The 14,154-nt window shown below is 43.6% G+C and overlaps 1 protein-coding gene across 5 annotated transcripts in view; it reads right to left on the bottom strand.

The window, feature by feature from the left end:
- The window catches only part of LOC121536646 (histone deacetylase 4-like), a 176,490-nt gene that overhangs the window by 89,095 nt on the left and 73,241 nt on the right, over positions 1 to 14,154 (bottom strand). For all 5 annotated transcript variants that reach the window (XM_041844057.2, XM_041844058.2, XM_041844054.2 and 2 more), the window contains 2 exons: positions 12,132 to 12,403; positions 8,803 to 8,953 (listed from right to left, as the gene is read on the bottom strand). In XM_041844057.2, coding sequence (XP_041699991.1) covers positions 8,803 to 8,953; positions 12,132 to 12,380 — 400 coding nt within the window. In that variant the 5' untranslated portion in view covers positions 12,381 to 12,403. The remainder of the gene's footprint in view (positions 1 to 8,802; positions 8,954 to 12,131; positions 12,404 to 14,154) is intronic.

Raw genomic sequence — 14,154 nt, 5'->3', positions numbered from 1 at the left:
CCTCCTTCCCTCAGTAAGAGCATTGACAACGACCCGAAACACACAGCCAGGGCAACTAAGGAGTGGCTCCGTAAGAAGCATCTCAAGGTCCTGGAGTGGCCTAGCCAGTCTCCAGATCTGAACCCAATAGAAAATCTTTGGAGGGAGCTGAAAGTCCGTATTACCCAGCGACAGCCCCGGAACCTGATGGATCTGGAGAAAGTCTGTATGGAGGAGTGGGCCAAAATCCCTGCTGCAGTGTGTGCAAACCTGTTCAAGACCTACAGGAAACGTATGATCTCTGTAATTGCAAACAAAGGTTTCTGTACCAAATATTAAGTTCTGCTTTTCTGATGTATCAAATACTTATGTCATGCAATAAAATGCAAATTAATAACTTAAAAATCATACAATGTGATTTTCTGGATTTTTGTTTTAGATTCCGTCTCTCACAGTTGAAGTGTACCTATGATAAAAATTACAGACCTCTACATGCTTTGTAAGTAGGAAAACCTGCAAAATTGGCAGTGTATCAAATACTTGTTCTCCCCACTGTATATATAGCATTCTATTGGTTGCAAGAATTTTGTATAATGATTTAAATTGAAAAACTCGTAAGTTTTGAATCCGGCATCGTTTTGTGTACGAGTTCATACACCATGTGCCATGGAATCGGTACATCGAAAATCTCCTCCCAACTATTTTGCAACCTGTATGGCGCAGCTGTACATTTTTTGGTCATTAATGGAAACTGGTCTACTTTTTAATTTCATACATTTTTATTTTGCCAATTTTTGTCTTTCATGCAGGGCTGACAGACAAGTTCCTTACCTTCTCCGCTTTCCACTTGCCTACCCCATTTTTGCGGTAATGCTGCAATCAGTTGGTTGTAATTTTGGATAGAGCAGACATTTCCATATATTTTTGTTAACTGCATGTTTGACATAACTCCACCAGTCCTATTGATGATATAATTGACAAAGATTATACTGTAAAAAAAAAAAAGATCTATGTTTGAGTTTACCATAATATTTGTTGTAATATTTGTTCTGTCTTTTCTGGTGGATTAAACTGAAAATGCAACCATCTTTCAAAGGTTGTAATCTGAATGAAGGGGAAAAGGCCATTCTTACTAATCTGCTAGTGAACCAGATCGGATATTAGTTTTTATATGACTGAAGCCAATAGTGAGAGTTCCAATGCTTTAATATTTAATAATTTCTGCCCTCCGAATTCATATTCATTATATAAATAGGCCCGTTTAATTTTGTCTGGCTTGCCGTTGCAAATAAAGTGGAACATTTTTTGATAATTTAATTTTTAAAACAAGTCATTATGTGTAGGCAGGGCCATAAATAAATAGCTAAACTGTGATATGACTAAAGAATTAATCAGGGTGATTTTTCGACAAATAGAAAGGTGTTGTCCTTTCCATGGTAGCAAGATCTTATCTAATTTGGCTTTCTTTCTATAAAAATGTATTGTAGTGAGATCATTTGTCATGCCTACTCCAGCTCCCTCTCTCCAGTGCTCGACGTCGCCGGTCTACTAACCACCGGCCCTGGCAATAATCACTACGCACACCTGCTCCCCATCATTACACACACCTGGTCATCATTATCTCCTTGATTACTCCCCCTTTATTTAGCCCTTAGTAGACAGCCGTCACTAGGTAATATTGTTTTCTCTTACGTTACGTACGCTTCTTATGTTTTGTTCATCTGCTTTGCGTCGTTATTAAACTCACCTTCTGCAACTGCTTCCTGACTCCCTGCATTTTACGTTACATTATTTATTTATTTTGGGATATGAATAACGAGTGTGTCAACTTCACTGTTGGACCATTTTATTGGTAAACTACATGGTAATGTAAAAGTTGTATCTTTTTGCGATCCAATACGCAATATGTTTTTTATCCAGAGAGGTTAGACAAATTATCTAGATCCTCTATGAGGCTGTGCAGGGATCCAAATTGCGGATTTAAAATTAAACATGACTTGTCAGTGTACAATGACACCTTTGTTTTTAAGCCCTGGATATTGTTGTTGTATCTGATTTTAACAGCAAACATTTCGATGGCCATAATAAATAGATATGCCGTAGTGGACAACCTTGTTTTACTCCTCTTGACAATTTAAAAGCTCTTAGAGACTTACCCAGAAAGACTCACAGCTGTAATTGCTGCCAAAGGTGCTTCTACAAAGTATTGACTTAAGGGTGTGAATACTTATGTAAATTTGGTATTTCAGTATTTCATTTTCAATACATTTGCAAAAATGTCTAAACACATTTGTAGATGGGTGAGAATTGTTTTGATTTTATCCATTGGAATTCAGCCTATAACAACAAGTGGAATAAGTCAAGGGGTATGAATACTTTCTGAAGGCACTGTAGGCCTTTTTCAATCATATTCAAATACATTTCATGTTCAATCAATTTAGTTATACTTTGCTACTTGTAGGCTACTCTATGTAATTTGTATCAATATATTTCATGATGTGTAGCCTAACATGTGTGCAATGATGTGCCAAATCTGTGATTTAGTGCATTTTTATTTCATTAGAATAGGCCGCCTCAATATTTGCAGCCGTTTGTGGTAATATCTCTCTAGGAGCTGATCCGTTGTCAGTATTGTTAAATAATTCTAATGTTAAGGAAAGATTTGAACAGAGAAAGCTGATCCGAGAGCAGCACTCCCTTTCCTTCAATCCTATCAGTATCGACACGTTCCAACGACACACTGACCGACCATTCTCTCTGCGTGATGTTTTGGGAAACGCATGTTACATCTTCAGCCGTTGTAGGATAGATGCAGTGTTAAAACACTCGTAAGCCTAAGTTCCATCGCTATCGGCAAACTGGGCCCAGAACTGTAATCTGTTGGAGCACAGAGTTACACAGTTTCCATATAGGGGAAAATGCATGCTTTCATTGGAATTTCACAGAGACTGTGGCAGTTAAATTGACTTTTTTAGTGTGTTGATGTGTATTTGTTTTTTTCCAAACAAGGCATCACAAGGTGCGTTCTCTCACAGCTCTCTCTTCAATTACCACCTCGCCATCACACCGTCAACACCTCCCAGAGGGGATCCTCCACACAGGAAGAGAGAGATGGAGAGAGTGAAATTGAACGAAAGGTGAGAGAAAAAGAGCAAGAGTAAAAAGAGAGCAAAATAAGTGTGTGCGTGTGCATATGTCTGTAAAGTGTGTGTCAAAGAGAAAGACAATGAGTGAGAAAAAGACAGAGCTGGCAACAAGTGACTAACATGTCAAGCGGTGAAGCAAGGCAGGAGGGGGGTGGCACATAGGACAATGAGATGACTGCTAATATAGACACATTTTAAATCACATTGCGGGGCCTACATGCTGACTTTTATGAGACTGGAGGCAATTTACTACAGCACTTAAAAGGATTATTTGGGATTTTGGCAATGAAGCCCTCTATCGACTTCCCCAGAGTCAGATTAACTCACGGATACCATTTGTATGTCTCTGCATCCAGTATGAAGTGAGTTAGACTTAGTTTCACAAGCTGATGCTGACTAGCATTAGCACAATGACTGGAATTCTATGGTATCTACTAGCATTCAAACTGCACTCAGAGACATACAAATGGTATCCACAAGTTCATCTGACTCTGGGGAAGTAGATAAAGGGCTTCATTGACAAAATCCTAAAGTAACCCTTTAACAAAGCGCCCGCTGTTTACCATCCATCACTACTCTAGATGCAAGCATAGCCTAGCACCGTACATATACAGATTATAGGCAAACACAGTTTGAGATGTGGAGAGCTTGGGACTACAAGGTTCTATCTGCATTTTTGTCAAAATTGAGTTATTGACATAGCCTCTGACACACTGTGGCTGTGCCAAATTCCAACGCTGGCACTATGTCTGAGCTAGTGTTAGGGTGTACTGTACTGGGAGAGATCCAGGACAGGAGCGTTGGGGAAGAGTTTGACAAGAGTTTGGGTAAAACATTAGCTGGGTAAGTTAGGGTCTACTGCTATTTACCCAACTCTTGCTCTCATCCCTCAATCTGCATAATCACTGATGCTAATGATAACACTGTCCCACTAATACTATGATGATGTACAGTAGCATTTACCATGACACTGTAGTGTTAGGCTGGGGTTACACAAAGCAACTTTCACGCAATTTTTGTTGCTTGCAACTGAGTTGCTTCTTTATTGCTTCATGAAACACCACCTGCAACTAATAAGCAAATAATCTGCAACTTGGTTGCATCCGGTTAAAACTTCAACTTTGTGCAACTAGTTGAACGCAACAGCCAATCAAAACGAATGCTTTTGTCACATGATCCATTGGAAGGTTCGGAACTCCGGCACAGTTGTCATGTCAACAACACCACTGTCGCTGCTGCGGGAACCATGATCAGGGTGAACAGAAGAGACATTACCCAAACTGGAGCTGTATAAATAAATACTGGCATCAGGGCTAGTAATGGTTTGGAAGTCAATACATAACATTTTCGAGGTGAACCCAGACCTCTCTCTGACCAGTTTCAACTGTAATTGTTCAACATGAGCTGCACTATCTATCAAGTTTGTTACTAGCTTGGTTAGCTCATTGCTAGATAGCTAAAACAGTGTGGCAATTAAAATGTGTCTAGCTAGCTAAATTGTACAGCCAGCATTGTCTAAATCGATCCTTGTACAATAACGAAAAGGTTGGATATACAAATAATTTGTGAAATCACGATGTAACTTTAACTCACTGCCTATGGTACACACAGTGTTCTGTACACTTTACCTTATTTACGGCCAACACAAATATACTTTCCAGGTCACCTCTGATAGCTTCATTAATTTCATGGTCCATCTCTGCCACCTGCAGGAGGAGTAATGGGGGTGGGCCGTGTCTCTCTAAAAAAGGCACAGGGGAAGCTTTGGCTTAGAGCGGATGCGGGATGGGGAGACCTGTCCAGTGGCGAAACTGCATTTTCTACCCAATTTATCCATTGTATTACCTTTTAAATTACATTAAAACACCATAAAGAGTTCATATAATGTTTCATTTATTCATTGGTATGTCAATCAAAGCTTGAAAAGAAGCGTAGACAATTACCCGGATGTTGATGCTAACACATTAGATGTAGACCCATTTCCCGATTTCCCGAAGCAGATCCTTTGTTTGCTCTCCCCAGGGCAATTGAACTGATTCCAGCGGCCGGCCCAAAACATCGCCGGCGGAGGAGAGGCACTCGGAGCGGCCTGCTGGTTCGACTTAGGAGGCGCGCACACCACCCACCGCTTCCAAGTATACTACTCGCTAATGTTCAGTCTTTGGATAACAAGGTCGACGGGCTCAGGGCAAGGATTTCTTTCCAGAGAGACATCAAGAACTGTAACATACCTTGTTTCACGGAAACATGGCACTCTGGGGATATTCTGTCAAAATCGGTCCAGCCAGATGGGTTCTCAGTTCATCGCACAGACAGAAATAAATATATCTTCGGGAAGCAGAAGGGCGGAGGTGTGTGTTTCATGATTAACGACTCATGGTGTAATTGTAGTAACATACAGGAACTCAAGTCCTTTTGTTCACCCAACCTAGAATACCTCACAATCTCCCAAGATACATTTATTCGGTTATAGTCACGGCCGTGTATATCCCCCCTCAAGCCGATACCACGACGGCCCTCAAAGAACTTCACTGGACTTTATGCAAACTGGAAACCACATATCCTGAGGCTGCCTTTATTGTAGCCGGGGTTTTTAACAAAGCAAATTTGAGGACTAGGATGCCGAAGTTCTATCAACATATCGACTGTTGTACTCGGGCTGCTAAAATCCTCGACCATTGATATTCGAATTTCTGGGATGGTTATAAGACCCTCCCCCGCCCTCCTTTCGGCAAATCTGACCACGACTCCATTTTGCTCCTCCCTACCTAAAGGCAGAAACTCAAACAGGAAGTTCCCGTGCTAAGGACTATTCAATGCTGGTCTGACCAAACGTAATCCATGCATTAAGATTGTTTTGATCACGTGGACTGGGATATGTTCCGGGTAGCTTGCGGAAATAATTTAGACGAATACACTGAAACGGTGACTGAGTTTATCAGGAAGTGTATAGGTGATGTTATGCCGACTGTGACTATTAAAACCTACCCTAACCAGAAACCGTGGATAGATGGCAGCATTCACGCAAAATTGAAAGTATGAACCTCCACATTTAACCATGGCAAGGTGACTGATAATATGGCAGAATACAAACAGTGTAGCTACTCACTCTGCAAGGCAATTAAACTTGCAAAACATCAGTATAGAGACAAAGTGGAGTCGCAATTCAACGGCTCAGACAGGAGACATATGTGGCAGGGTCTACAGACAATCATGGACTACAAAAGGAAACCAGCCAGGTCGTCGACACCGACGTCTCGCTTCCAGAAAAGCTAAACACCTTTGCCCGCTTTGAGGATAACACAGTGCCACCGACGAGGCCCACTACCAAGGACTGTGGCCTCTCCATCTCTGTGGCCGACGTGAGTAAGAAATTTAAGCAGGTGAACCCCCACAAGGCTGCCAGCCCAGATGGCATCCCTAGCCGCATCCTCAGAGCATGCGCAGACCAGCTGGCTGGTGTGTTTACAGACATATTCAATCTCTCCCTTTCCCAGTCTGCTGTCCCCACATGCTTCAAGATGGCCACCATTGTTCCTGTATCCAAGAAAGCAAAGGTAACTGAACTAAATTATTATCGCCCCGTAGCACACACCTCTGTCATCATGAAGTGCTTTGAGAGACTAGTCAAGGATCATATAACCTCTACCTTACCTGTCACCCTAGACTCACTTCAATTTGCTTACCACCACAATAGATCCACAGACGATGCAATCGCCATCACACTGCACACTGCCTTATCCCATCTGGACAAGAGGAATACCTATGTAAGAATGCTGTTCATTGAATATAGCTCAGCAGTCAACACCATAGTACCCTCCAAGCTCACCATTAAGCTCGAGGCCCTGGGTCTGAACCCCAGGCGGTGAAGGTAGGAAACAACATCTCCACTTCCCTGATCCTCAACACAGGGGCCCCACAAGGGTGCGTGCTCAGCCCCCTCCTGTACTCCCTGATCACCCATGATTGCGTGGCCAAGCACGCCTTCAACTCAATTATCAAGTTTGCAGACGACACAACAGTAGTAGGCTTGATTACCAACAATGACGAGACAGCCTACAGGGAGGAGGTGAGGACTCTGGGAGTGTGGTGCCAGGAAAATAACCTCTCACTCAACGTCAACAAAACGAAGGAGATGATTGTGGACTTCAAGAAACAGCAGAGGGTGCACCCCCCTATCCACATCGACGGGACCGCAGTGGAGAAGGTGGAAACTTCAAGTTCCTTGGCGTACACATCACTGACAAACTGAAATGGTCCACCCACGCAGACAGTGTGGTGAAGAAGGCGCAACAGAGCCTGTTCAACCTCAGGAGGCTGAAGAAATGTGGCTTGGCACCTAAAACCCTCACAAACCTTTACAGATGCACAATTGAGAACATGCTGTCGGGCTGTATCACCGCCTGGAACGGCAACTGCACCGCCCGCAACCCTAGCCGCAGGGCTCTCCAGAGGGTGGTGCGGTCTGCCAAACGCATTACCGGGGGTAAACTACCCGCCCTCCAGGACACCTACAGGACACGGTGTCACAGGAAGGCCAAAAATATCATCAAGGACATCAACCACCCGAGCCACTGCCTGTTCACCCCGCTATCATCCAGAAGACGAGGTCAGTACAGGTGCATCAAAGCTGGGACCGAGGGAATTAAAAAAAGCTTCTATCTCCATCAGACTGTTAAATAGCCATCACTAGCACATTAGAGGCTGCTGCTGCCTATGGAAATCACTGGCCACTTTAAGAAATGGAACATTAGTCACTTTAATAATGTTTGATTGATTTGATTTGATTTCTTTCCATTGCAGCCCCGTTTGAACGCCGAGTTACGCTAACTCCGTATTCACAATGTACGATGCACAGTGAGGCAACGAGGCCTAATGCAGCAGATGACATGGGGTGAGTTTAGAATTCTCAAATAATATGACAGAAGCAGCTTCAATTTGATTGGCTGTTGCATGTAATTTGAGTCATGTTTCAGTTGCTTCATGTAACAGCAAAGTTGCTTGAGATGTCACTTGCAACCTGCAACTGCAACAAACATTGTGTGCAAGTTGCGTCGTGTAATTGCAGCCTTAGGCACAACATGATAATGTGCTTTAGCCACAATGTGAAAATGTAGCACTGGCCACCATTTATTATAATCTCGAGTTAGCCACAGCATATAATAGCTTTGGCCATAATGTGATAATGTATCATTGGCCACGGGGTATATGATAATAATAATAATAATAATAATAATAATATGCCATTTAGCAGACGCTTTTATCCAAAGCGACTTACAGTCATGCGTGCATACATTTTTTTTGTGTATGGGTGGTCCCGGGGATCGAACCCACTACCTTGGCGTTACAAGCGCCGTGCTCTACCAGCTGAGCTACAGAGGACCACGATGGCGAGTTAACCACAACATATGATAGTGTTAGCCTCAATGTGATAATGTAGTGTTAGCCACAACGTGATAATGCATAATTGGCCACGATGTGAATATGTAGTGTTAGCCACAATGTGGTAATGCAGCATTGGCCACAATGTGAATATGTATATGTAGTGAATATGTGAATATGTACACAATGTGAATATGTAGTGTTAGCCACAACGTGGTAATGCAGCATCGGCCCGTTATATAGCAATGTAGCATTAGCCCAACACTATATAAGGATGTCATTCTGATCCACTCACTCTCCTGGCCACGCTCCTTGTTCTTGAGCAGCAGTAGTTTCTGCTCCCTCTGTTGTTTCTCTATCTCTTGCTCGTGGCGGTGTCTCTCCATCTTCCTCTGGTGCTCCAGCAGCTCCTGCTGATGCTTCAGGGCCAGGAGGTCCTGCTGGTGCTGCAACACAACGTTACCACAACGTTACTACAATATTACTACGATGTTGGTAAAACTGCCTGCTGATGGCACTGCTACAGGGCATCTGGTATTGCACAGGAAATGGGGAGAGGGAGGAGAAGAGTGATGGGGGATAGGGATGGAGGGACATGAGGGAGACAGAGGGGAGAGACATGGTCACAGATTGTCTGATATCACGTCGTCTAGATAAACAAAACACACACACTTCTACACACACACACACACACACACACACACACACACACACACACACACACACACACACACACACACACACACACACACACACACACACACACACACACACACACACACACACACACACACACACACACACACACACACACACACACACACACACATACACACTTCCTTTCAATGGCAAAAATCTAAGACCACTGGCTGACATCAATATCACTAGATTTCAACAGCAAGTATCCCCTACATATTTCATATCAGCTTGGAAACTCTCAACGCCTATTTCAGCCTTTGCCCAACCCCTTCAAATGTTCAGGTGAGAAGTTGTGGGTGTGGGGAATTGCTCATAAATATTCATTTGGGGGTGGGTAAACGTAGTTGTACCTGATCCCAACACTTTCTCACTAAATCATACTTACCAGAAGTCCATTGGCACACTCTGATAATAAAATGATGTGCATCACAAGCAGTACAGTTCTAGACAGTTAGCTCACAGTGGTAAAGTGTTGATATCCTGACATCTATAGCCACTTGCAGTGTACCTTTGAATCCTCCACAGGGCACACATTCTTTTTTTAAAATGTGGACTCAAATTTATTGCAGTATTGTGTTGGGAAGAAAAGTGCAATCATCACCTTGAAAATGAAGATTAGGGGCTCAATTCAATCCAACCCGCAATGCAGTATTTAAGCAGTAGCTTTTTTCCAATGGACAAATTAACTCACAGATTGGTATTGGGTACTGTATAAAACCCACTACTACTACCAGGGCGACCCCTCTCACATGTCTGCTTTTACTTTTCAGAATTAGACGTGTGTGGGCACAGAATGAATATTGTAAATAAAATAAGATATCTTCCCCATGTGGGATTAGAACTCATAACCATTGAACTATGAGCCAACTCTCAGCAGACTGCACCACTAATCAGTCATAGTGATATGGGAAAAAAACAAGTTGACATCACCACCATTGTCATCTATTTCTTGTTACGATGGATGTAGCTACGAATATAAAAACGTATAATCCTCATAGCCTACATGTTTATTTTCTTCGTAAAAGCACATAGATGTGTATGAAACTTTGAATTTGGTCATATGCGGAAATGTGCCTTACGTCAATAGTCTAGTCACGGAAGCATCATGCAATATTTATTGGCACACTCCACTTACCAAGACCATTGCCAAATAAGGCGCACTGTCACCTGCATTTATAGTAAGCCTTGAGGTGGTACCATCCAGCTCATCTAGAAGAGAGTGTATTTCATACCGAACCCCTCCTTTGAGATGACGTAGAGGAACCTTCTGAAGGTGCCTCTACATCACGATTTCAATGGTAGAGTTGAACCGCTAGGGGCAAAAAGTGCTAGATTTACTACTAAAAGACCTAAATATATCACTTTTGCAACAAACTGTCAAAATGAAGACCAGAATTTACTTGTTTCACTATAACTAAGACTTTTTTTTAAATGAAAGTTACTCTTTAAGAAGATGTCTGAATGGTAAAAGCCTCACTATGGAGAGTGTTTACATTAATTTCAACCCATTACAGGTGGGTATTGACTGGAACGGAGCAGAATAGAATACAGTCAGCAAGCTGTCAAGGCATAACGTAGAGCTAGTGATGTGTCAATCACTGTGCATCCGGCCCTAGCTGGTGCTGAAGGCCACTGGCTGCTGTGACTGGAGCTTTCAGACAGTTATTTTTAGCCTGGGCTGCCTCGCTCCTATTGCCTGATTGAGGCTGCGGCCGTGGCAACACCGCGGAGGCCTGTTTGCAGAGCGAGCAGTTTCTCTCGCTGTCACACACACACACACATATGCGCTGGTACACATGCATACATAGTTTCCCAAGGACTGGGTTCCTATTGAGATCAGATAAGCAGCCCAACGCAACCAGCAGATCCGGTTACATCACACACACGCATGCGCTAGTGATGCGTGGGTTGAATCATAATCCGCAGTCCCAGCGGTTATATCCACAGGGCAGGTGGGTTTAGGGTCATGAAATATTGTGTGGATGAAAGTCTGGACACTGACTGTAGGTTTATAACCTCTCATATAGCCTAATATAATATTAACTCATGCAGAATTAAGCACTTATTGCAGTAAAATGATTTACAAAATGTACATTTTGGACATTCGATATATTTCAGCATCTTGAGAGAATGAATGATTGGTTAGGGACCATCTGTAAAAGTGCCATCTTTATTGCTGGAGAGAAGCAGAGATGAAAGAGAAAACTTTACAGATGTCAACTAGATTGAAGCATTCATTTTCTTGATGTATGACATATTTTCTGGTGAGCAAGGGTTTATTTAGTCTTCTGGGGCAGTAATGTCAAAAGAGAAGCTTCATGTATCTAATTATAGACAAGTTGACTAACAAATAGCCTACCAAAATGTAGTAAATTATAAGCAGAAACAAAGGCCTATCTAAATTAGGCAACAACAACAAAAATCCAACACTCGCTGTCAAACAATCTTTCCTGCATCTCTGACTGTAGGCTACAGCGTATTTTCTATATTTGCGGGTTAGGGTCGGGTGCAGGCCTCGGATCACTTTATCACTTATAGTCGGGCGGTTGCGGATGGGTTAGTAGCAATTGTGGGCGGGTGCAGGTGAACAAACAGCTGACCCGCTTATCACTAGCGTGCGCATGCACAGGCACACAAACACACACGTGTACAGGCACATATAGGCATGTCCTCTCCTACACCCTTCCCCTCTGTCCTTACCACAGCACATTGGGATTCTGCTGAGCCAAGTCCCTGTTGCAATGAAAAGCTTTCTGCAGACATCCACTCAAGTTAAGGGGAAGGAGGGATGGAGAGATGGAGGGAGGGGGAAGAGGAGTAGGTGATGGGGGGGTATGATTGGGATGAGGGGTCGAATAAGTTGCGAGGTGAGGAGAGATCACTAAAAAGATGGAGGCGAAGGGAGAGGAGAGGACACACACACACCTTAACATGCTCCTCTAGTTGGGCCTCGTGTTGGCGCGAGAGCTGCTCATGTTGCCGCTGGAACTCAGCGATGAGCACCTGTCTCTGGATCTGCTGTTTGTGTTTGAGGGCCAGCAACTCCTGCTGCAGCTGCTGCTCCCGCTGACCTGGGACCTGTCCTTGGTGGCCCTGGTCGTCTGGTCGCGGTGCTAGGCCAAAGGGCTGGTCCAGGCGCAGGTCCATGGGAATGGCAGCCGGGGGCACCTGCATGGGCAGTGCCACGCTCACATCGACTGGGGAGAGAAAGAGAGAAAGCGGGGGTTACATTTTCCATGGTCTTTGTTCCCTTATGACATAGGATTCAATCAAAAGCCAGAGTAGCCTTTCTCAAGGTTCTTTCTCACACACACAAACTTGCAGGTCCTATCAGAGCCCATTCATTGAATGACCCATAGAATAGAATAGCCACCTGACCTCACTGAATAGTGCTCAGCTTTGGCGAAAGGCTAATGAGTCTTCATTGTAGGTCTACATGGCACAGATGCTACTCTAACATGCTCCTCTAGTTGGGCCTCGTGTTGGCGCGAGAGCTGCTCATGTTGGGTCGGGTGCAGGCCTCAGATCACGTTATCACTTTTAGTCGGGAGTTGTGTGATGTTGGGATTGACAATAGGCTGCAAACAAAAGGAAAACACTACTGAGAGCAACTACTATGTGTGTGTGTGTGTGTGTGTGTTTGTGTGTGTGAGTATGTGTGTACGTGCAAGCATTGCCACAATATGTGTGGACAGGGAATAGGGTGCAATATTCTTACGTGTGAGAGTAGTTGTGTGTGTGTCTGTGTGCTTCTCTATGTGTGTGTATCCCAAAAAGGATCCCCACTCATTCCCACTGTATCAGCTCACAGCAGGGCACTAATCTCAAAGAGGGGAATGCCACAAGTTCAAGGGAAGAGTGCAGCACTACAATGACCCTGGCCAGAAGAGATAGTTTAGATGGGGTTTAGCGCCAATCAAAAGAGGTCCTACTCAAAATGTCACAGAGTTTATCAATACAGAGAACAGAAAAGCCTGCCACTCATCACGGAATGGGGTACAAATCAGTTCTGTGACGCCATGGGTGTGGGGGATGGAGGCTATGAGGGGTATGGGTACAAAGGGGGCATTGAGGGTGTATTGAGATCAGGGGGGAGGAAATGCTTTTCTGGACAGGACGCAGCGCTGGAGTGAATAACCTCCAGTGTGGTTAGTCTTTGAATAAGTAGAGAAGAGCTTTTTCAGCTGGGGCCTCATTGCTTGAATTGGAGATGGAAGACAAAGACCCTGTTACGTAACACATACACTGTATGACGTACACACATGCCAAACCCTGAACCTACATTCTCATTCATTTGTATAACAGTTAGTGGTAGAAAGTTGGTAGTACAACAGTTTTTATATGTTTTGGTGGTACAACAGGTGACACCTAGATTTTATATGTTTTACAGCTTCAATTCAAACATACAGTAGCTTCATTCCTCTAGAGTATATGGCACAAAGGGTCAATATGTGAGACGGACACAATCCACACTTTGTGTACACTCGGTGCAACGAAAAATGTATTATTTCTGTTGAGCCTTGTTTTACAGTGACACTCCTAGCCTAAATGCATGTTGCTGTTTGTCTTAGCCAGGACTCTCTTTTGCTGACATAAAGGATAAATAGAATTACAAAACAGAAATGGGTCAGAGCGAAAGAGTTAGCACAGAATGGATTACTTCTACAGAGAGAAAAGGGGAGGAGCTTGGGGGCTGAGTGAAATAAAAACACCAACGTCCAGACAGTTGTTCCCAGTTATACTTCACGTGGTCCCTTCTAATTTAGTGGGTTGGTTGGGACACTCCTGATCATTGGCCTGCACTGTAGAGGAGGAGGAGGAGGATGACAGCTCTCACACACACACACACACGTGCACGCATACACACCCACACACGTGAAGATGTACCAAAGAATGCACATAAACACACACGCACGCAAAAACACAAAACACACACACGCAGGCAGAT

The sequence above is a fragment of the Coregonus clupeaformis genome, chromosome 23 (genome assembly GCF_020615455.1).
Source record: "Coregonus clupeaformis isolate EN_2021a chromosome 23, ASM2061545v1, whole genome shotgun sequence".
Lineage (NCBI taxonomy): Eukaryota > Metazoa > Chordata > Actinopteri > Salmoniformes > Salmonidae > Coregonus > Coregonus clupeaformis.
Note: the sequence above shows the minus strand (reverse complement) of the source record. Positions and strands in the feature narration are given on the sequence as shown.